General features: G+C 45.9%; 1 protein-coding gene across 1 annotated transcript in view; it reads left to right on the top strand.

Moving 5' to 3' along the window:
• The window catches only part of Slc15a1 (solute carrier family 15 member 1), a 46,905-nt gene extending 22,830 nt beyond the window's left edge, over positions 1–24,075 (top strand). The window contains exons 9-23 of the mRNA XM_006978765.4: positions 1,995–2,077; positions 3,595–3,681; positions 4,179–4,268; positions 6,552–6,596; positions 6,712–6,744; positions 6,828–6,916; positions 7,938–8,019; positions 9,000–9,119; positions 10,506–10,652; positions 13,048–13,097; positions 18,493–18,600; positions 18,723–18,831; positions 19,612–19,755; positions 22,084–22,191; positions 23,176–24,075. Coding sequence (XP_006978827.1) covers positions 1,995–2,077; positions 3,595–3,681; positions 4,179–4,268; positions 6,552–6,596; positions 6,712–6,744; positions 6,828–6,916; positions 7,938–8,019; positions 9,000–9,119; positions 10,506–10,652; positions 13,048–13,097; positions 18,493–18,600; positions 18,723–18,831; positions 19,612–19,755; positions 22,084–22,191; positions 23,176–23,367 — 1,487 coding nt within the window. The 3' untranslated portion in view covers positions 23,368–24,075. The remainder of the gene's footprint in view (positions 1–1,994; positions 2,078–3,594; positions 3,682–4,178; positions 4,269–6,551; positions 6,597–6,711; positions 6,745–6,827; positions 6,917–7,937; positions 8,020–8,999; positions 9,120–10,505; positions 10,653–13,047; positions 13,098–18,492; positions 18,601–18,722; positions 18,832–19,611; positions 19,756–22,083; positions 22,192–23,175) is intronic.
• Positions 24,076–24,654: the final 579 nt, after the last annotated feature.

The raw sequence follows: 24,654 nt of genomic DNA, 5'->3' as shown, positions 1-24,654 counted from the left end.
TCCAAGCAGGTGAGGGGAGGTGATGGGGTCTACTAGCTTAGTTAGCTCAGGATTGAAAGTGTCTATTGTTGCCAATGTGAGTCAGCTGCAGCTTGAGTAAAGAAATCTGGTTCAATGGCCGCTGAATACTTCTGCTAGGACCTAAGTTCCCATTAGACATTATCCCAAAGGTTTCTACTAGACCTCCTTCCTGCTAGGAGGAATGTATGTTCATAGCAGTTATATTTATTTGCACATGTGTATTTTGTACCAGTGGCTGTATTTCTTTTTTAGATTACTTTTAACTAGTATGCAGAATGGCAAGTTTCATTATGACGTTTTCATACATAGCTATCATTGTATCTTTGTATCTTTTCCATGTTCACATCCCCATTACCTATCCTAGTCCTTCCTCATCCTTCTTGCTGCTCCCTAGATAGATGGATGGATGGATGGATGGATGGATGGATGGATAGATAGATAGATAGATAGATAGATAGATAGATAGATAGATAGATAGATAGATAGATAGATAGATAGATAGATAGATAGAGATACCGGTAGATAGGCAGACAGGTAGATGATAGATAGACGGATAGATAGATAGATAGATAGATAGATAGATAGATAGATAGATAGATAGATAGACAGATAGACAGATAGAATCTAGATTCTGCATATGTGCATTTGTTTTGAAAGTTAGTGTGAGAAAAACCTGCCAGCAGTCCCCTCAAACCTCCACGGCTTCTTCACCTTTTCTCCGGGGTTTGTTTTCAGGTCTTACTGGTATCAAATAGAACCTTTTTTTCCACCTCTTTTTCTCATATTGAAATAGTTTTACTGTGTTTTTTCCATTATGTAAGCGCTGTCCTTGCCCCTTTTCAACATCTCTTTTCTCCCATAATTCTTCAAAGATGGCCATAGTCTTCTAAAGGACTAATGTATGTTTCTCTCAATGCTGAATAGAAATAGGCACTTCAGGTAAATTCTCATTTAGTCTGTATAAGTCATTCTTAAGAAAAAGATTCTATGTCTTTGTATGAAAGAATTAAGACCACAGGCATCTACAGCTCTTTCAGGAAGTTTTGGGCTTGAGTTAGGCTTCCGTTTGTCAAAAGTTGAAAGGTTAAAATGGTGACTGGCAAAGGGGAAAGCTGCCTCAGCCTGCTGGGAGCCTTCACCACCCGCGTTTGTAAGGGCATTGGGCATGGGCCATGCAGGACACCTACAGATCACGAGCCTGGTGAGACCCGAGGGCCAGTGGCCATCAATGCCTCAGGCCTTAACAAGGAGAAGCGAGTGATCCATTAATGCTCTTCAGTTATCAAGTTGTAGCATTGGGTGACCTGGAAGCCTAATGTAGGAGCTCCTGCAGAAATGCTGTCTTTGTGGGCCATTTTCACAAGATGCCTGTTGTTCACAAGCTCCACAAAAGAGTAATAGCCCCATTGAAAAGGTTCTCTCATTTTTATCAAAGCAGCTGCAGAGACAATTAATTACAATCCTGCTTCTGTACAGTAACTGGGGGTGGGTGGGGTGGGGATTCCACCACTGATGATTAAGTAAACCTTTCAACAGATTAAATCCCTCTCTCCTGAATATTAAGAGCAGGAAAAAAATCCCTCCTGCTATTGCAGCCAAAAATATTAGCGCTGTATTTATTGTCTTTGTAGAATAATGTATTCCTATGACATGCAAAAGCTCCTGTGCCTTGGTCTCCTTTAAATAACTAGGACTTGTGTTCAAATAGCTATGCTGAGTGTCTGGGAGTCTCCTTTAGGGGTGGGATTGATAGACAGCATTAGGCTGTGGCATTTGTATATGGCAGCACAAGCATCCTACTCCCCAGAGGCTCTGGTGGTTGCTATAATCAGCAGCAGTTCTTCACCCGTGAGGCAGGGAAACAATTCTATGCACAATCCCATGCTTCCGGACAAGGGGACGATGCAGATAAGTGAGCATCTTTCAGACCGCGTGGAGCTCTGGCAGTGACACCTCTCCCCTGCCCTGTGCAGTTGTGTTTGTCCTTGGCAGTGGGATGTACAAGAAGGTCCAGCCCCAGGGCAACATCATGAGCAAAGTGGCCAAATGCATCGGTGTAAGTGCCCTCTCCCCTCCCCTCTCCTCCCCTCCCCAGCCCCGCCCCTCTCCCCTCATTAAATCACTCCAGAGCTTTCCTCTGCCTTCCTCCTCCTTTAAATCAAAGTTCAATTCTAAAAAAGAAGAAAAGCCCAACGAAGTTTTGATTTTTCCCTTTCAGATGATTTTTTTAGGGTGCTTGGGTGTCTTTTCATTATACAACTTATCAAATAGAGCCAGGTGTTGGTGGTGCACAGCTTTAATCCCAGCAGAGGCATGAAGGATCATGAAGAAGGCAGAGGCAGGCATATGTCCGAGTCCAAGGCTAGCCTGGTCTACAGATTGTGTTCCAGGACAGCCAGGGCTGCACAGAGAAACCCTGTGGGGGGGGGCACTTTTATGTATTTTGTTTTTACTTGTTAATTGGCTATTAGAAAACTTAATACAAATGTGTACATGAAATTAATTTCTATTGATCATGCTTTTCTAGACAGGCTGGGGAGTAAAATGCTGACAATGGGACCCCAACACAGGCATCTGGGTTAGAAAGAGACCCTGCTGTATGTTTCAGTCAATGTGCCTAGTGTCTACACCTGGTGTCTACGCCTGGTGTCTGTCTGCGCCTGGTGTCTGCGCCTGGTGTCTATGCCTAGTGTCTACACCTGGTGTCTACGCCTGGTGTCTACACCTGGTGTCTACGCCTAGTGTCTACACCTGGTGTCTACGCCTGGTGTCTACGCCTGGTGTCTACGCCTGGTGTCTACGCCTGGTGTCTGCGCCTGGTGTCTGCGCCTGGTGTCTGCGCCTGGTGTCTACGCCTGGTGTCTGCGCCTGGTGTCTACGCCTGGTGTCTACGCCTGGTGTCTGCGCCTGGTGTCTGCGCCTGGTGTCTGCGCCTGGTGTCTACACCTAGTGTCTGTGCCTGGTGTCTACGCCTGGTGTCTGCGCCTAGTGTCTGCGCCTGGTGTCTGCGCCTGGTGTCTGTGCCTGGTGTCTACGCCTGGTGTCTACGCCTGGTGTCTACGCCTGGTGTCTGCGCCTGGTGTCTGCGCCTGGTGTCTACGCCTGGTGTCTACGCCTGGTGTCTACGCCTAGTGTCTGCACCTGGTGTCTACGCCTAGTGTCTACACCTACACCTGGTGTCTACGCCTGGTGTCTACGCCTGGTGTCTATACCTAGTGTCTACGCCTGGTGTCTACACCTAGTGTCTATGCCTAGTGTCTATGCCTAGTGTCTAGCCTAGTGTCTACGCCTAGTGTCTACACCTGGTGTCTACGCCTAGTGTCTACACCTGGTGTCTACGCCTAGTGTCTACACCTGGTGTCTACGCCTGGTGTCTACGCCTGGTGTCTACACCTGGTGTCTACGCCTACTGTCTACGCCTGGTGTCTACGCCTAGTGTCTACGCCTGGTGTCTACGAGTTAAACTGAGCCTTCTTTTCTCCCATGTTTGTCCATCAAAAGAGAATTCACTGAAATGTGGTTTTCTGGTATAGTTGATTCTCTTTTAGATTTAATTTTCCTTCCTTCCTTCAGTTTGCCATCAAAAACAGATTTAGGCACCGAAGCAAGACATTTCCCAAGAGAGAGCACTGGCTGGACTGGGCTAAAGAGAAGTACGACGTGAGTACCATTCCTGTCACAGTGGCTCTGGCTGCTCCAGAAGGCAGGCGTGAAAAGAAAGCACAATGCAGAGTGTTAGCTTCATGGGCGACACCCTCCACCGTGTCTGCCTAGCACTTGCCAGCACGTGGAGCACACCTATGCACCGTTGCTTTAAAAAGACCTTAAGGCAGTGGTTATCATTGATCATGGACTGCCAGGAGCCTGTCATAGCTGTTCACTGGGTCGTCTTCCATTGCTTTGAACAGAGAAGAGCTGGGGGTGTGTGTGTGTGGTAACCTTGAGATTGGCATGTCGTAAGCTCTGGGGGCTGGTCTCCTAAACAGCTGTTCTCCCTCGTGGCTTCACTTGTTCAGAATGTTCGGGTTCCTAGCTAATCCTGTGGCGTGTTCTTTAGACTAAACAACCACTTCCCAGCTTGTCCTCAGATACAAATGTCCCAGCTTGGCAACAGGGCCGCAACTGCTGCTGACTCTGGCTGATTTGCCCACCCACAGGAGCGGCTCATCTCACAAATTAAGATGGTCATGAAGGTGATGACGCTGTACATTCCACTCCCCATGTTCTGGGCCTTGTTTGACCAGCAGGTAATGTCTCTTGTCTCATCAGTAGGTGGTGAGTGCGGCCACTCACCAGGCCACACTGCATGTTCAGCTCCTAAAAACATTCTATTCCGGTTTCTTTTTCGTATTTTGCTGATTTAATTGTTGCATCATATTTAGTTTACTGGTTAAAACATATCCTAAAAGGTTCCATCCACGTGTCTACTGTGAGTCAATGAAGAAAATAAGGTTTGTTTACCTGGAGTAACCCTGGGGAAATGTCCTCAGAGCATCTGGGACCCCAGCCAATCAGAACCCGGGGCAGAGTCTGTTCTACTGACCCAGTATGATAGAATGGTATTGCCTCTGAGGAGATGTGTGGAATGTTCTACTTAAAGGGGCTTGATGCAATTCTCCTACTTTAAAATAGAATACTTGAACCAGAATACAGGGTTGTAAATGACTGGACCCAAATCCTCCTACCTAAAGCAGGTGTCTGACCAGACTAGACTTGTGGCTTTGTTCTTTCTTTTTTATTGTTGAAACAGTCCTACACTCACACAATGTACTTTGATCATATCCATACACCATTACCTCCTTCCAACTGCCCCCAGTCCACCGCACATCCCTCTCAACTCCATGTTCTTCTTTATTGTTGTAATGATAGCCTGGTTCCAGTTAATGTTTCCCATATGCACAGAGATGGGATATGAGGCCATGTGTAGGACACACATTGGGGTCTACACAATCATGTCAGAAAACCCAGTGCACAATACTCACTAGTCAGACAAGGAGACACTGTTTCTTCGAGAGACTGTGAACAGCTATGTGTCACTGTACAGACGGGACTAGTGGAAGGGTGGGGGACCCCTGCAGAACATTTGAGCATGTACACATCTCCTTCTGTAGCACGAAGTAGAGAGCATCCTGGTAGGACAAAGGAACCACCTCGAGTATTGGGTGAGAGGCCAAGTGGGATCAGACTTGCACTAGAAATGCAGGCATCACTGGCAGCTGGGTGACTTAGGCTCGGAACTCAGAACCCTTTCTAACATGTTTGTCCTGACCACCCACCTCTGCTGTGAGGCCCAAATTAGACATTACATACAAGGCCCTCGGTGACTGGTACGTACTAAGAACTCAGACAGCACAGCTCTACCGCTCCCCATGTTGTCTTCCCCATGGAGTTGATGGATTTCCATTGATCTATTGAGTGTTTAGTTGGCCATAAAAATCATCACATCTGCTGGGCAGTGGTGGCCACTCCTTTAATCCCAGCACTCGGGAGGCAGAGGCAGGCGGATCTCTGTGAGTTTGAGGCCAGCCTGGTCTACAGAGAGAGATCCAGGACCGGCTCCAAAGCTACACGGAGAAACCCTGTCTCAAGAAAAAAAAAATCATCACATCCCATAAGAAACAGATGAACTGCAATTAGGCTGCCCAGATTTAAGGTTACCACTGTCTCTGTTAGAAGCATTTAAACACCCTCTCTAGTTTTCAAAAGATGGTTCTTTACTACTGTAATGTTCTAGATACTGATGCCAGCATACATAGAACACAGTGGCCCAATGAGTTCACCCTGAAAGGTTGTACCGTGTATTTCACGCAGCCTTGTGCTTTTGTGTCTGTAGAGTAACAGTCTTATTAAATAAGAAACACAGAGCAAATGCAGAGTGAAAAGCCCAAGAGGTCAGAGCAGTAGCTAAGAGCTGATACTAAAAAACCTTTCTTACCCTTCTCTGCCGCTGCCATCCTTGCCCTCAGAAAGAGACCTACTTCCTGTGTAGTCTTTTTATTGACTTTCTGTTCTGCCTTCTCATTGGTTCTAAACCCAACCACATGACCTCCTCGTCACTGCCTGTCTGTACAGACCTCCAGGTCTTCTATGGTTGGTATTGAGATTAAAGACGTGTCTCCATGCTGGTAGTATCCGTGAACACACAGAGATCTGCCTGCCATGTGATTGGGATTAAGGGCGTGTACTACCACTGCCAGACTCCTGCTATGGCTTGCTATTAGCTCTGACTTCCAGGCAACTTTATTTATTAACATACAAATAAAATCACATTTCAGTACAAATAAAGTATCACCATATGTGTCCCCTGAGGATAGCTCTGTCCCAGGCCCTTCATGCATCCCAGGGCAGAGTGAGGTCTGTTGGTATACAACTGGTCTCCTAGTACTGTGATGGAACCAAGAGGCCAACAGGATGTTCATGACAACTTCGAATCCCATAACATTTCAGTCGTGATTAGAAGGTTCAATGGTGGATTATCACATTAAATAGCCACATGCCCCCATGACACAATCCGCGTGTTCATTTTTCAGGGCTCCAGATGGACGCTGCAAGCAACAACCATGAGTGGGAAGATGGTAAGTGTACCTGTCATAGTCCTTTCTGGTCACCTCTTCTTTGTCCTTTGGTCCCCTTTCTCCTTCCCTTTCATGGCATTTTTTTTCCAGTAATATTTTGCCTCTTCTTTTTTAGGGAGCCATTGAAATTCAGCCAGACCAGATGCAGGTAAGAGAAGATATTCAGGTCACTTTCCAGGCCCCAGTGCTCATAGAGATAACACTAACAGCCCCTCTCCACTTCCTCTGCAGACGGTGAATGCCATCCTGATTGTCATCATGGTCCCCATTATGGATGCTGTGGTGTACCCTCTCATTGCAAAATGTGGCCTCAATTTCACGTAGGTAGCTGCTTAATTTGGGTTGATTGAGATGCTATTGGTTCAGAGTTTTGCTCTGCTTCCAGAAGCGTCTGCCTAGATCAGCATTTCTCAACTTAGGGGTCACGACCTCTTTGAGGGTGGAACAACCCTTTCACAGGGGTTCCCTAAGGCCGTCAGAAAGCACAGCAATTCCTATGATGACTCAGCAATATGACAGTTATGAAGTAGCAATGAAAATAATTTTATGGCTGGGGGCCACTACCACATGAGGAACTGTATTAAAGGGTGGTGGTGTTAGAAGGTTGAGAACCACTGACCTAGAGGATGGGACATTTATTTATTTTATTTTTGCAGTACTCGGGATTGAACCGAGGGAATTTCACACATGCTAGACAAATGTTCTTCTACTGAGGTAGAAGCCCAGGCTTCTTTTTCCTTTCTATTTTGAGACAAGGCTACCCTTGAACTCACAGTGCAGCCCAGGTAGGCTCTGAACTGTTTGTATGCATTATTTCTGAAAATGTTCTTTAAAATAAATCAAAATGCTATTAATAGAAGCCTGAAAAAAAGCTGATAATCAAGGCTCTCATCATGTGTATACATGACAGAGATCTTAGTTGTGAACATAGGATTTCTAAATGTGATAATACAAATAAGGATTCTATTTGCTCTCACTAGCTCTGGCCACGAATAACCACAGAAAGGGACTCAGAAATGGCTCAGTAGTTAAGAATGCTTACTTCTCAAGCACATGGACCACAGCATCCACATGAAACAGCTCACAATGCCTGTAACTCCAGCTCCAGGGGATCTGACATCTTCTGGCCTCGAGAGCATGCTCACATGCATATGTACATACACTCACATAGGCAAATGCACACGCATAAATAAAATAAAGTCCTGAAACAGTGGCAACCCCGAAAGTGTCTTTGCAGGGAAGCAGCTGGGATGGGCGACGACGACGCTCATCCTTTGGGGCTCACTCTTGGCTCGTCTGGGTGAGGAGGGCTGATGTTCACTTCCCTCTTGTCCTCTCCAGCTCCCTGAAGAAGATGACGGTTGGGATGTTCCTGGCTTCGATGGCCTTCGTGGCGGCTGCAATCGTACAAGTGGAAATTGATGTGTGTGTTCTCCGAGCTTCCTTCGGGGCTGGGAGGACTAAAGGAGACTAGGGAGATCTCCCCATAAACAGTAGGGAGGCTGGGGGTGGGGGCACTGTGCATGGCAGGGCACAGGAGGCCCTGGAACCGATGGGCGGACTTCATTGGTTGGAAAGACGGCATGAGCAGCTTCCGCCTATGAAGTTTCCATAGTGGGAGATGAGTTCATGGAATTGTTCTGCACTCTTTGGTGAGAAGAAGCTTATCATTCACAGACAGGCACTTCAATATACACCATCCTCTTCATGGGAAAACACATTGTGGATTCTAATATATCTACTAAGGGCCAATTCCTAAACCAATCCTAATACCTGTTGGGTCACTTTTTCTAAACCTGCTGCCTCCTGGAGATAAGACTTCAGTTCTAGAGGCAAGGAGTATGTGATACACAAAAGTAGAAGGGAGACTGACTCTCTCTCTCTCTCTCTCTCTCTCTCACACACACACACACACACACACACACACAATTCATGGCAGTGAACATACATATATGAGATTTCCCATCTTAATCACGTCTAAGCATGCAGCCCCAAATACTTCTCTTTGCTGTGGAACCTGTACCACACAAACTTCCAGAAATTTCCCATCGTCCCAAACGGCACCTCTGTGACACTCGGAGCTGATTTCCTGATTTGTCTCTCCAAGGCCCCCCGGCAGGCACAGTTCTATGGTCTGTCTCTAGGATTCTGCTCCGGGATCACATGATCATAGTCATGAAGCATTTATCCTTTTGTGGTTGGCTTCTTTTATAAAGCCCTCAAGGCTCACCCACCTTAGAGGATATAAAAAATCCCCTTTGTTTTTAAGGCTAAAAAAGGTTCCATTATCATGCCCAAACCAGTAGGCTTGTCCAGGTGTCTGTCAGGAAAGTGACTCCTGAGCTAGGGTGATAGTGATCATCCATAGGAGTCCTCACTGTTGATTTCCTTTCTTTTTCTCAGAAAACTCTGCCAGTCTTCCCTGGAGGAAATCAAGTTCAAATCAAGGTCTTGAATATCGGAAACAATAACATGACTGTGTATCTTCCTGGAGATACTGTGACACTTGAACAAATGTCTCAAGTAAGTGGGAGGCAGTGGGACCCCCTACTTCATCTTCTCGGCTGACTTATGACACAACTCAAAGGAGCTCTCATGGGTCCTTGTATAAGATTGAAACATGTCCATGTTCAGCTCATATTCCTCTCTAGCCCAATGGGCCTCTGACTTGAATGTGGGTGCTCATCACCCTGGTACGCTGGAGAATGCAGACTTGCTCTGTAGACCAGCAATCCTGCATTTCTATAACTTCCCACATGCTGCTGCCATAGGAAACTACCGCTCCAAATCAGGGAAGGTCCGAGGTCCCAAACCGGGCTGACAGTATCCCTGAGGAGATGTCCAACAGTCTCTATAGGCCGTTCTTTGTTGTCAGAAACTAAGAGTGTGCAACTGGCATTTCATCTACGCAAGCCAGAGTTGCCGGCACTCAGCCTCCACAGGAAGCATCATCTGTCCTGGTATACACAGTGCCGACGCCGAAAACCCTACTCTAGAGGTCATGGTCCTTGAGTCTGGTCACATGGAGAACCTTGAGGTTCATCCTGACCCCAGTGATGCGGGTTCATCAGCTCTCATCCCTGACCCGCCACCGCTGGAGCAGTGGTGTTAGAAGTCTGACTCCTGGTCGTCAGGGGGCCCCATACTGATCTCACCAGAACCGTTGCTTTTCCTCTGGTGGTTTTGTTTCATTTTTGTTTTTGTTTTGTTTTTTTGAAAGATTTATTCATTCATTCATTTATTTATTTATTTATTTATTTATTTATTTATTTATTTATTATGTATACAGTGTTCTGTCTGTGTGCCAGATCTCATTACAGATGGTTGTGGGCCACCATGTGGTTGCTGGGAATTGAACTCAGGACCTCTGGAAGAGCAGCCAGCGCTCTTAACCACTGAGCCATCTCTCCAGCCCCCTCATTTTTGTTTTTGTTTTTGTTTTTTAATGTGTATGGGTGTTTGGCCTGCATATGTGCCTGTTTGCATGGGTATGCCGGGTGCCCTCAGAGGCCAGAAGAGGGTGTCGAATCCCTTGGAAACGGAATTACAGGTGGTTGTGATCCACCGTGTGGAGGTTGGGAATCAAACGTAGCTCCTCTGGAAGAACAGCCACTTAACGGTGGAGCCATGTCTCCAGCCCCAGTCCCTGGGACTGTTCTTTACATAGGACCGTAAGTGACTTCACAGAACGTGTTTCCTCAGAGCAAAACAAAATTAGAGACTTTAGTGAACAGTATAATCCCTGTGGCAATACAGAAAGAGCTGTGTGGCAGTGTCCTTGGGGATGGGAGGCCCAGTGTTTAGTCTCTACAGGGTGTTTTGGATGTGGATGAACATGGAATGCCATGTAACAGTGTTCAAATGCACAGAGCTGACTCTGCCCTCCCTCCCCGCACCCCACATCTCCAGACAAACAGATTCCTGACTTTTGATGTAGACAAGCTGACAAGCATAAACGTGTCTTCTCCTGGGGCCCCAGTCACTGCCGTAACTCATGACTTTGAGCCAGGCCATCGTCACACCCTTCTAGTATGGGCCCCCAGTCGTTACCTCGTGGTAAGTAGTTGGTACTTACAGCTTTCTCTTGGCTATTTGCAATATTAGAGACGCAGCTTTTACATTTTTTCAGATTTTATTTTGTTTGAATGTTTTATCTGTATGCACATTGTACACCGTTTGGGTACCTGGTGTCTGAGGAAGTCAGAAAAAGCATCAAATCTCCTGGAACAGGAGTCATAGATAATTGTAAACCACCATGTAGGTGCTGGGAACCAAACCCAGGACCTCTGCAAGAACAGCAAATGCCCTTAGCTACTGAGCCATCTCTCCAGCCTCAAGGCACAGCTTTTTATGGGCGTGACATTGCTGTATCTGTATAGAGTACCATATCAGGCAACCTTCAAGTTCGTCTTTCTTCAAGAACACAAGTCATTGGACTTCCAGTCAAGGTTTGGCTGGTGGGTAATAAGGATCACTATTAATAATGATTTAAAAAGAAAACTAGGAGACAAGTGTGGTGCTCCACACCTTTTTTATCAGCTCTTGGGAGGCAGATGCTACCCTGGACTGTTAGCAAGGCCCTTCTGAGATGGGCACAGCGTCACACATCTCTAATCCCAGCACTCGGGAAGCAGACACGGCAGGATCTCTTTGAGTTCCAGGCCAGCCAGAGCAACAGAGTGGGATCCTGACTCAGAAAAGCAAAAATAATAAAAAATTGAAAGGCAAATAACTAAAAATAAAACTGTTTGTGTTGTGATGAGTGTGTGCCTCTACTTATGTGTGCATGGACTCTCTCATGTACATGTGTAAATCACATGGGTACATGTGCACATTCTTAGAGGCCTTTTTGAGATAAACTGACTAACATATCTTTATTTGTATTAATTTTTAAATGTGCACTTAGAGTAGCCTTACAAAAATGTGGTATGTATATCAAATACAAGGAATGAAATGCATTTGATATATTTGTAGACAAAATGCAGGGGTGTCATTTGGTGCACGGAGAGTGAAGGTGTAGCTGAATAAAGGAACTTCAGTCAGTCTGTCAGGGGGATTTGAGTAAGAACACATAGAAAACTCAATGTGCAATTAACGTTATTGACCATTTGCTTGATTAGGAAGCTGCTGAGTGGCTTGTCCTATCAGGAGTGTCCAGCCGTGGTTCACACTCCCCACAGTACCTCCGAGCATGCCCCAGCACAAATGTACTTAAAGTTATGAGATTTTATTTTGCAGTGATTTTCCTAATTCATCTGTGCGGTTCTCACACATGAACTTTGTTTGTTGGTTGGTTTTGGTTTTGGTTTTTCGAGACAGAGTTTCTCTGTGTAGTTTTGGTGCCTGTCCTGGATCTCACTCTGTAGACCAGGCTGGCCTCAAACTCACAGAGATTCGCCTGGCTCTGCCTCCTGAGTGCTGGGATTAAAGGTGTGTGCCACCACCGCCCAGCATTACACACGGACTTTGTATTGACAACACAGTGTTGCAATGTCCGAAGGTCAGACAATCTGAATTGCTGGAGAGTCATACTCTGGAACCATTGACAATCAAGATCAAAAACAGCAGAAGCATGTGTTAGCGTGGAAGGAGAGCAGGGATCAAGAAAGGACCCTGATCTAGGAAGAGTGCCAGTATCATGCTCTTAAAGTCTGAAGTGTTAGTGTGAATTGATTCCAATGAGCTAAATATCAGGAAATTATTTTATTTTATTTATGTGAGTATGTGTGTGTGTGTATGTGTGTATGTGTGTGTATGTGTGTGTACACACAGTCTTTCTCTGTCCTGCCAGCCAGCTCCCAAATAACAACACAGAGACTTATATTAATTATGAAAGCTCAGCCTTTAGCTCAGGCATGTCTCAACCAGCTCAGAACTTACATTAACTCATTTATACGAATCTACATTCTGCCACCTGGTGTGGCCTCTCTTCCATCTCACATCTCCTGCTTGTTCTGTGTCTCCTTGCCTCCCCACCTTTCCTCTTCCCTGGATTCTCTCTGCCACCCAAATCCTGCCTAGCTATTGGCTGTTCAGCTTTTTATTAAACCAATCAGAGTGACACATCTTCACAGTGTACAAAAAGATTATTCCACAGCATATGTGTTTGTGTATATATGTGTATATGTGTGTATATGTGCATGTGTGTATGCATGTGTATGTGTATATGTGTGTGCATACGTGTGTGTGTATATATGTATGTGTGTGCATTTGTGTGTATATGTGTGTATGTGTGTGTGCACGTGCACATGAGAGGTACATAAAAGAGCAGGGCATGCATGCCGCAGTGTATGTATGGAGGTGAGAGGACAACTGTGAAGTGAGTTCTCTCCTCCCACCTTTACATGGCTGCAGGGCTGAACTCAGAGAGACAGGCTTGCGCACAAGGCCTTCACACACTGAGCCATCTCACTGGCTCAGAAATAATTTCATATTTTTTTTTCTCTCTCAGGTAAAAGATGGACTTAACCAGAAGCCAGAAAAAGGAGAAAATGGAATCAGGTATGGAGGTTTCTTCTGAAACTGGTTCTTTCCACTTCTAACAGAGCTTGACACGTTCCCTTAATCAAGTCTAGTGGTAACAAGGTATGAAAACGTCACGTTTGCATGAGAATGCTAGGCTGGTTCAGACAACATAATTCATCATCTTAGTAAACCAGAAAGAAAGTCCACATTATCTTATCAACTGATGCAGAAAAATAATCTGATAGCATTCAGGATTCATTCATGACACACCCAAACGTTAGCCTTTACCCGGTCACAAAGTCTCCAGCTCTTAGTGTTCAGGGTGTCCACTCTCCTCTCTGGAAACTGGTTTTCCTCCACGTGCTCTGTGACCCACCACAGCACATGCTTTGCAGCCCCTCCAGACAGCGTCCTCAGAGACTCCACTGTGCCCAGGTGATCGCTTTCTTCCGTGGACTCCACACGGTCACTGACCCAGGTGAACACTTTCTTCCGTGGACTCCACACGGTCACTGACCCAGGTGAACGCTTTCTTCCCTGGACTCCTCGCGGTCACTGACCCAGGTGAACGCTTTCTTCCGTGGACTCCACACTGTCACTGACCCAGGTGAACGCTTTCTTCCCTGGACTCCACGTGGTCACTGACCCAGGTGAACACTTTCTTCCGTGGACTCCACGCGGTCACTGACCCAGGTGAACGCTTTCTTCTGTGGATCCCACGTGGTCACTGACCCAGGTGAACGCTTTCTTCCCTGGACTCCACGTGGTCACTGACCCAGGTGAACACTTTCTTCCGTGGACTCCACACGGTCACTGACCCAGGTGAACGCTTTCTTCCGTGGACTCCACACTGTCACTGACCCAGGTGAATGCTTTCTTCCCTGGACTCCACGTGGTCACTGACCCAGGTGAATGCTTTCTTCCGTGGATCCCACACGGTCACTGACCCAGGTGATCGCTTTCTTCCGTGGATCCCACACGGTCACTGACCCAGGTGAACGCTTTCTTCCGTGGACTCCACACTGTCACTGACCCAGGTGAATGCTTTCTTCCCTGGACTCCACGTGGTCACTGACCCAGGTGAATGCTTTCTTCCGTGGATCCCACACGGTCACTGACCCAGGTGAACGCTTTCTTCCGTGGATCCCACACGGTCACTGACCCAGGTGAACGCTTTCTTCCGTGGATCCCACACGGTCACTGACCCAGGTGAACGCTTTCTTCCGTGGACTCCACACGGTCACTGACCCAGGTGAACGCTTTCTTCCCTGGACTCCTCGCGGTCACTGACCCAGGTGAACGCTTTCTTCCGTGGACTCCACGTGGTCACTGACCCAGGTGAATGCTTTCTTCCGTGGACTCCACGCGGTCACTGACCCAGGTGAACGCTTTCTTCCGTGGACCCACGCAGCCTTCCTCACTCACCTTTTTCATTTTGCTGTAGCCTCTGCCCACACACCTTGCTAAGCAAAGGAAGCTATTCAGTGAGCAGCGAGTTATCCTCTTACACATGGTGCATTCCCAGAGTTCTGGAGACTTCTCCACTGGCTTCTGACTTAAAGGCGCTCACAATAATCAGTTTCTCACCAAGCTTCTGGTATCTTCTTTGATTTTGACAACCCCAAATTTCTCCCCAGGGTAATTAAATTGGTGTGATTCATTTTGCCAGCCTAAGTCACTCAGTTTTTCGTTCCCTCTCTAATTTTCTGGGCGCCTGTCTGTGCTGACATTGTCAGGACGATGTGCCACAGCCTGGTGTTAAACAGGAACTCATGTTTTCAGCGTTCCTCCGGCGGGAGGTCCATGATCAAGGTGCAGTCAAGACTGGTTTCTTGTGAGTCCTCCATCCTTGGCTGACTGTTGATAGCCACCTTCTTTCTCTCTGCTGGTCTGTATCAGCCATGTTGGATTAAGGCCACCAAGCAGCTTCCTTTTGCCTCCTTAAATGTCTTCTCTCTAAAGAACGTCTCATTTTGAGGTATCATGATGAGTTTCAAGGGCACACCTCTCCGTCCACAGATGGCCTTTGGTCTTTGTAATTACCTGTCTTGCCCTGCAGAACACACACACACACACACACACACACACACACACACACACACACACACACAGCTGCTCTGTGTTTTGTATTTGGCTCTGGACTGAAAGCCTCTAGGGTTTCATTTTGTCCTCAGAACATTTCCATTGCTTTGATTTCCTTAGAAATGTCCCCTAACACTGGAAACCCTAGACAATGTAGATTATGGTATTTAGGCTATTTATTACTTATTTCTGTGTAGACATGTATGTGTGTGGAGGTCAGAGGACAACTTTCAGGAGCTGACTCCATCTTACACCATGTGGATACTTGGAGATCAAACTCAGGTCGTCAGGCTAGTCAGCAATCAACTTCACTGCTGAGGCAGCTCACTAGTGTAACTGAGGTGTTTAAAAGTGTGTGTGTGTGTGTGCGCGCGTGTGCGCGCGCGCGCGCGCGCGCGCGCTTACTGGGAGTCAGCCTTCGTGTGTTGCTCTTCAGGGTGTCCACACTGTTTTTTGAGCAGAGTCTCTCTCTGGCACTGGGATGCTCTGGCTAGGCTGGCTGACCAGTGAGCCCCCAGCTTCTGCCCCTGTACGGAGAGTTGAACTTGGGTCCTCCTGCTTTTGAGGCCGAGACTTAACTGAGCTACCTCTTCAGCCCCTAAAAGCTTGATTTAAAAAATGTGTTTGTGTAATCTACGTAATGAGGTTATAAATTTAAAAATATCTTTGATGGGGTCTTAAAGAAGAGAGATGCATAGCATTGGCAAGATGTTGACCCCACCCACCCATGTGTATGGTAATAGATAAATCAGAATCTCTTTTCTGTTAAGTAGTAACACCAAATCCTTGATAGAGCAAAAGGATTTCATTATTTCCATGGTGGCTTGGAGCCAGTGCTAAAGAGGAAGTTCTAGAAAACCAGAAAAGATTGATAAACAGAACAACTTCAAAACCTCCGGGACATCAGACCTTCTGACTAATGTGTAAATTAAGGAAGGAAATACAAAATTTCAAGCAAATGAAATTTTATGTTACACTATCAGTAAGTTGCAAGATTTAAATGGTCATCTTTTAAATAAATTGGCAAGACTTCAGTCAAAAATTGGTTGAGGGACTGGAGAAAGGACTCAGCTGGTATTCACAAGGGCTCTTCCTGCTCTTGCAAAGGACCTGAGCTCAATCCAGAACACACAGCAGGTGGCTCACAGCCTCCTGTAGCTCCGGCTCCAGGGATCAGACATCATCTCTGACCTCCCCTGACATCCACATGCACGTGCCATACACACACACAAAAGAACATACATATAGGTAAAAACAAGAAATAAAAATAAATCTTGTAAAAAATTGGTTGAGAATTTAATATTGCTTTCGCCTGCGTTTTAACACTATATATTGCTATATATTGCATTTCCATAAACAATGTGTTGTTTAGTTTTAAACATAGAGTAATATAAAAGTTATTGTCATAAGCATATATTGTTCTGCAATAATGCCATCAATATTATATAATATACATCACTTTAATATTTGACCATATTTATATCTGCATCTCCAACTGTTCACTTGAACACATGATAGCCTTCCATTGCATAGATACAACATAATCTATCTACCTATCTCTATTCAAGGAAATTTAGCTTATCTTAGTTTCTTAAAACTGACCATAGTCTGTATTCTCACCTATTTCTTTGTGTGTATATAGTTTCTCTATGGAAGTGGTTCTTATCACTTTTAGTAAAATATATTTTGAACCTGTATCTGCTGTATATGAATATAGTATCCGCTGGAGAGATGGCTCAGCAGTTAAGACTAGGTCCCACTCTTGCAGAAGATCCTGTTTTGGTGACTAGACCCTAAGCCAAGCAAGTCACAGCTGCCTATAACTCCAGTTCCAAGGTATCTGATGTCCTCTTCTGGCCTCTGAGGGTAGCTGCATTCTACACACACACACACACACACACACACACACACACACACACTAAATGTTGATATGATATCTTTTAAAAATTATTTGTGGCCAGATAGTGGTGACACATGCCTTTAATCCCAGCACTCTGGAGGCAAAGGCAGGCAGATCTCTGTGAGTTCAAGGCCAGCCTGGTCTGTAAAGTGAGTTCCAAGACAGCCAAGGCTATACAGAGAAACCCTGTCTCAAAACAAAACAAAAAAATTATTTGTGTATATATAGACTATCTATCAAATAAATATATGCCATGAAGCTAATGAGACTGGGTCATATATTTTAGGGATACAATGGTTAGGTTGTTCTTTATAGTACTTATATATCCATCATTATTATTTCTTGTTCTATATATTGAACAATCTGCTATAATCTGTCACCTACCTATTTGGTGGACAAAACAAACAACTGATCTCCCTTGGGGCAGCAATGTGCTCATCCCTAGAGCAGTTTAAGAATCTCAGGGTCAGCCGGGCGGTGGTGGCACATGCCTGTAATCCCAGTACTTGGGAGGCAGAGGCAGGCGGATCTCTGAGTTCGAGGCCAGCCTGGTCTCCAAAGTGAGTTCCAGGAAAGGCGCAAAGCTACACAGAGAAACACTGTCTCGAAAAACCAAAAAAAAAAAAAAAAAAACAAAAAAAAAAAAAGAATCTCAGGGTCTTCTATAGCAAAGAGCCTCTAAGGAAACGTCTGTAACCATCTGTTCTCGAAGTGACATTCCGCACGGTCCTAAGAAGGCAGGAAGGCAAGCAGCTCACCTGCCTCCTCCTGAGGTTTAAGCAAGGGGACAGGTCAAGGCTGGAAGCCTTGGGACTCAGGGCTGAGGCGTCCCATTCTTCGCTGCATCCCAACAGATGCTGGTCAGAGCCACAGGGTCTCCTCACCTGAGTGCATCACTTAGGACAGTCTCTTCGTGTTGGGTTACCTAACTTCTTTCTCTCAGATCTTGCATCCTCTCTGTGCCCATGCTCTTGGAGGTAACTGAAATGGCAGACTCTCCTTCCCCAAAGGAAGCCTTGCCTGGGGCTGTTGTCCAGCAACTTTATATATAAAAGATCTCTGTGAGTTCAAGGCCAGCCTGGTCTGTATATATGTTTGGTCCTTCACCTGTTGAACTCTGAGACTTTCCATGCAAGCAGCACAAACAAAGTCCGGCTGCCTTCTAGAAAGAAAAGGAATCTTGTTTCCATGCCTAGTTAATGAATGTCCCTAAATGTCGGTAAGCTGAGCAGTTGCTAGCGTGCGTAAATACTGTTAGGTAGATTCTTTTAAGGATGGTCTCATGAATGGGTGGGTGGACAGGAAGAACCGCGAGGTAGCTAACTTTCTGCCTCGGGACCCAAGAATTCTGTCTGCATCTTAAAATCCTTTACAAAGGAATATAACCTAACACTGGATACCAGACCTGTGACAGAGTTCTGGTTACAAACAGATGGTTTTCTGTTCCAGATTTGTTAACACCCTTAACGAGATGCTCACCATCACAATGAGTGGGAAAGTGTACGAAAATATCACCAGTTACAACGCCAGCAACTATCAGTTTTTTCCTTCTGGAGTGTAAGTACCTCTTCTGGGCAACTTGCTCCCAAATTCAAGGTTGTCTAGTGTTTTTCTTTTAAAAAAAAAATGGAGATTTTAATACCAAGAGCCATAACCTCTGCTGTTCTTTCTTTTAATAGAAAAGACTTCACAATAAACTCCACAGAGATTGCATCAGACTGTCAACGAGCTTTTAAATCTTCCAACCTTGACTTTGGCAGCGCATATACCTATGTGGTCAGAAGGATGGTTAGTAGTTCGTAGTTCATTCTACCACAACAGACAGCCGGGTCAGCCTCGGCTGGCCTGAACCCTCACAGACACTCAGGAGTCTCATGATTAACTATGTGATCAGAAGGATAGTTTGTAGTTCATAGTTCATTCTACCACAACAGACAGCCGGGTCAGCCTCGGCTGGCCTGAACCCTCACAGACACTCAGGAGTCTCATGATTAACTAGAGGAATTGGGATCTGCAAATGGGTTTAGGACTAATTCAACTCACCACTAATTCTTTTTTTTTTAATTGTGCAAGAGTGTGTGTGTGTGTGTGTGTGTGTGTGTGTGTGTGTGTGTGTGTGTGTGTGTAGGTACAGCCTACAGGAGTCTGTTCTCTCTTCCCACTGTGTGGATCGCAGGGTTCAGACTCGGGTTGTTAGTTTGATGACAAGTCCCTTTCCTCACCTGGCCGTCTCACTGGCCCACCACAGATTCTCTAACTTACTGTTGACTTAAGTTGACTGTAGAATAAACCCGAGCAGACTTAGTTGCACACTAGTTAAACGTTCCTATTGACCAGTATTTGATGCTTCCTTATGGACTGCTGACTTTGGGATTTAATGTTAAAGGGGGCAAGGTTTTAACTGGCGGGCTCCCAACATTGCACAGTTACATTTAAAATGGGCACTGACGTCCTAAGTTCCCCGATTCAACCTCAGAAGGCCAACCCCATTTGTCTTTATGAACATTGTTATTCTAACGTTCTCTCTGCCTCCCTCTCAACGGCCGGCTTGTCGCTGTGGTGGTCTAGAGTGATGGCTGCCTGGAAGTGAAGGAATTCGAAGACATTCCGCCCAACACGGTGAACATGGCGCTGCAGATCCCGCAGTACTTCCTTCTCACCTGTGGCGAAGTGGTCTTCTCTGTCACGGGACTGGAGTTCTCGTATTCCCAGGTCTCTTGTTTCCTCCTCCCTTCCCCTACCTGCTGCCCTCAGAAAGATGCTGAGGGAACTCGGTTTGAGTCTGGGATATCCCTGTGCTTAGAACCTCTTTTGTTTTGTTGGTTGTGTAAGACAGATCTTAGTCTATAGCCCGGACTAGCCTGCAATTCACCATCCTCCTGCCTCAGGCTTTCAAGTACTGGAATGGTAGGCATGCACCACCACGTATAGCTTGTTGATAGATTTTTTTTTTTAATTCTAGAGAGCATTATGGTGCTGCATCAGTTACTTTCTGCAAAATCGTTATGCTGTATTAGTTACTCTCTCCTGCTGTGATGAGACACCAGGACTAAAAGCCACTTCCAGAGAGAAGGGTTTATGTGGGCTGTGGTTATGATGAGTGTCCATCATGGCAGCACATGGTAGCCAGAACAGGAAGCTGAGTGCTCACATCTTGAATCACAGGCACAAAGCAGAGCGAGTGAGCAGAGAGTGGAACAAGGTTTTAAACTCTCAGAGCCCACCTCCAGCAAGGTCACACCTCCTCCAAACACCAACAACCACTCGGGACAAAGTGTACAAAAGCCTGATCTTACCTGGGATGATTCTCATCCAAAGAACCACAGGTGTCTTGCATCGAGCAAGGGCTGAGGTCAACAGGTCTTTGCTCCATGGGAATGCTGTGCTGTTGATCTTGAGGGGGTCCACAGGTCTTTGCTCCATGGGAATGCTGTGCTGTTGATCTTGAGGGGGTCCACAGGTCTTTGCCCCATAGGAATGCTGTGCTGTTGATCTTGAGGGGGTCCACAGGTCTTTGCTCCATGGGGATACTGCGCTGTTGATCTTGAGGGACCACAGACATCCACTGTACTCCCAGAGTCCTAAGGGGACGGCACATCAGGGACTGCTGCCGGAGTCCGAGTAGCAGACTCTGCACTTTGTAACCTCCAAAAGGCGCCAGTTACGCACAGAAGTACTTGTCTATAGGTCTGCGTTCTGGTTACATTTAAGGTCTGGATGATGTCTCTGTGCCACTCCCAGTGACCACATCAAATCAGATCTACTGCTAAGAACAAGCATAGCCCCTTTACTCTTAAGGCTAGAGATATAGCTCAGATGATAGATCCCTTGTCTCACGTGCATGCAGCCACGTTCAGTTCATAGGGTTCAATTCATACCACTGTCTGAAACCAGGTGTGGTGGTGCGCACTGTAATCCCTGTCCTGGGGAGGGACAGCAGGAAGATCAGAAGTTCAAGATCATCCTTGGCTACATAGTAAGTCTGAGGTCAGCAGAGATGTGTAACACCCTACTTCAGAAAAATACTTTTTTTTTTGCTTTTAAGTATATTTGGCTAATGACTTAGAGTTTCCATTGCTGCGAAGAGACACTATGACCACAGCAACTCTTATAAAGGAAAACATTTAATTGAGGTGGCAACTTAGAGTTTCAGAGGTTTAGTCCGTTATCATTATGGTGGGGAACACAGCAGTATGTAGGCAGATATGGTGCTGGAGAAGGAGCTGAGAATTCTACATCTTGATCCAAAGGCAACAGGAAGTGAAGTAAATTAGGCATCACTTGAGCATAGGCGACCTCAAAGCCCACCCCCACGATGACACACTTCCTCCAACAAGGCCACACCTACTCCAACAAAGCCACACCTCCTAATTGTGACATTCCTGTGAGCTTATGGGGGCCAAAACTACCACAGCTAATTAGGCAGATTTTATTGGTACCCCAATTAGAGCTTAATGTGTAAGTATTTGTCAAAACCACAGTTAAAGGTGTTGCACCCTGGCATCTGTCCTTCAGTATTTGTGATAGTCGGCATGGGCGGGTCACCCTTTCTGTGATGACCACGCTGTCTGACAAACGCCAGGGCCTGATACAGGAAGGACATGGCAGGAAAGCTGCTGAAGGGTAAGTTTGCAGCCCAGACAGTAGCTCCCTTTGGGGGAGAACATGCCACAGATGGCTTTGTCTGGAAGTTTGTGAGCAGTCTGTAGCTCCGCCCCTGTTACTAAGACAACACTGGTGTGTGTAAGTCTGCATCACACAAATGGTGCCCTCCTTATATTGACGTTGAACCTGACCTTTTTTTAATTTACTCATCTACATGTTCATATGTAGAGCAGGGCCATGCTCTGTAGCCGAGGGATCAAACTCCTGATCTTCGTGCCTCAGCCTCCCAAGTGCTGGGATCACAGGTGTGAGGTGCCACACTGAGCAAACCTGACCTCTCCTCTGCACTTCGGGGATGCTTGGTGAAGTGGGTGGGGGGCTCTCCCGGCCTGCAGCAAGAAGCAGGTTGTGATCCACTCTGCTTTGCTTCCTCAGGCCCCTTCTAACATGAAGTCGGTGCTTCAAGCAGGCTGGCTTTTAACCGTGGCGGTTGGCAACATCATCGTGCTCATTGTGGCGGGGGCCGGCCACTTCGAAAAACAGGTACAAGGGGAAAGAAGGTTGGACATGCCTAATAGTGTTTTCTGTAGATTTTGAGACAGGGTCTTACGTAGCCCAGATTGGCTGCAAACTTGCTGTGTAGCTGAGGATGACTTTGAACTTCTAACCTTCCTGGATATCACCAGGACCCTCCCCAGCTGTCTATAAAGATGTATCCATTTGAGTCACAGCCTTGTTGCACACAAGGTCTACCTGTGGTTTCCTGTCACCATAGCAGTTACGTTGTTTCCTGTGTCAGGAATGGCCATGGGGCTGCACTCCCTTCCGCCTAGGTACTGTCAAGAAACATATATGTATAATTGTGTGTATGTGTGTATGTGTGTGCACCATGTACCTGCAGGTGCCCATGGAGGCCGGAAGAGCACTAGGTCCCCCAGGCTGGGGTTTTGGGGTTTGTGGGTGTGCTGGGAACCCAGCCAGAGACCTCTCTCTGGCCGATGCTCAGAGCTATGAAGCCATCTCATCTCTCCTGCCCATGGTAGCACACTCTTTGTCCTGCAAGGCCACCGCTTGGTCTTTGCCATTTCTCATCCTTCTGGCACCAGCCATAAAGAATTTCAGAAAATTCCTGGGCAGTGGTGGTGCACACCTTTAAGCCCAACACTGGGGAGGCAAAAGCAGGCAGATCTCTGCAAGTTTGAGGCCAGCCTGGTCTACAGAGTGAGTTCCAGGACAGCTAGGACTACACAGAGAAACCCTACCACCACCAAAAAAAAAAAAATCAGGAAATTTGTCATCTTCCCAAAGATCTTGTGTTTCCACACCCCATGTTAATAGGAAAATGTCACCTGCTCCTTGAACATCTGAGAAAATCTGGGGTCTCTGTGGGGTGCCCCCCATTTCCCGGCAGTTTCACTTCAAGGTGCCTTCTGCCTAGAAGCAGCAAGGAATTATGCGTGCAGTGTTATGTTAATGTGACTGTGATTGGTTTGTTTGTTTTCTTGCTTCAACTCTGATCCTCCGAAGTGGGCTGAGTACGTTCTGTTCGCCTCGCTGCTTCTGGTTGTCTGCGTGATATTCGCCATCATGGCTCGATTCTACACCTACATCAACCCAGCCGAGATTGAAGCACAGTTTGATGAGGATGAAAAGAAGAAGAGCGCAGGGAAGGACAACCTGTATCCCGCCCTGGAACCCGTCTCACAGACAAATATGTGAGGGTCAGGAGGCAAGGGGAGCCCCAGATTCCGACATGCGCCCTGATCTCTGCCCCAAGGGTCAGGACACCACTGTGTAGCCCTTGATGGAGAAGACTTCAGACTGTGAACCAAAATAATAACAAAGCTGCTTTCTAAGCTGCCAACTCTGAATCTGAAACTCTAGTGGGAGCCTTTTAATTGTTTTTTTTTGGGGGGGGAGGGGTCGAGGAATTTCAAGACAGGGTCTCTCTGTGTAGCCTTGGCTGTCCTGGAACTCACTTTGTAGATCAGCCTGGCCTCAAACTCACAGAGATCTGCCTGCCTCTGCCTCCTGAATGCTGGGATTAAAGCATGCACCAACTCACCCAGCTTTATTTAAAGCACACACTTTATTTTTTTTTTTAACACTGGGCCATATCTTGCATTTCTGCCACAGAACTGAACTTAGTTCAGATTAACTTAATTTTGAAAAAGTAACTGTACTGGTTTTTTTTTCTAACACTTTTATGAAAACAATGTTGAATTTACAGAGGGCTTTTTTAACAGTGTATAGTATCAGATAGTTTAAGCTGATAACTTTACCTTGAGTTTTTTGTTTGTTCATTTGTTTTTCTAGTTTTCTTTGTCCTACCTTTTTAAATTATATGTAACTCAAAAGACCATCAAGTGAAGGCCAGTCATGAACTGTGAAGTGACTGGTGTGAGATTAAACTCTTCTTCTTCAGAACATGTGTTTGTGAGTCTTTGGGTAGGGTAAGAAACCTTTCCAATGCTGTCTGGTTATGCTACTACATACATGCTCCTTTCGATGTCTTCAGAAGTTAATAAAAGCATCAACAAAAGCAATATTCACATAGGGGAAACCCCAGGAATATGAAACACCAAAATTTATTTCTTCCTGGTCCTGTTTTTTCCCAGGGAAATAAAAAAATCTATCTTTTACTAGTAACATCTTTCTATGTGCACATATGTATACATCTCATGGTGTTGTTCTTGAATTGATGAATATTCTTTGCTTAAAGTAGAGGTTCCTTCTAAAATATCATAAACACTACCTAATTCATCCTACAGATATTTGGTGTGTGTTTTGTTTTGTTTTGTTTTCTTGAAACAGGGTTTCTCTGTGTAGCCCTGTGTAGAGTAACAGTCTTATTAAATAAGAAACACAGAGCAAATGCAGAGTTAAAAGCCCAAGAGGTCAGAGCAGTAGCTAAGAGCTGAGACTAAAACCCTTTCTTACCCTTCACTGCTGCTGTCGTCCTTCCCCTCAGAAAGAGACTTACTTCCTGTGTAGTCTTTTTATTGA

Source organism: Peromyscus maniculatus, chromosome 9 (genome assembly GCF_049852395.1).
Source record: "Peromyscus maniculatus bairdii isolate BWxNUB_F1_BW_parent chromosome 9, HU_Pman_BW_mat_3.1, whole genome shotgun sequence".
In the NCBI taxonomy this organism is placed as follows: domain Eukaryota; kingdom Metazoa; phylum Chordata; class Mammalia; order Rodentia; family Cricetidae; genus Peromyscus; species Peromyscus maniculatus.
Note: the sequence above shows the minus strand (reverse complement) of the source record. Positions and strands in the feature narration are given on the sequence as shown.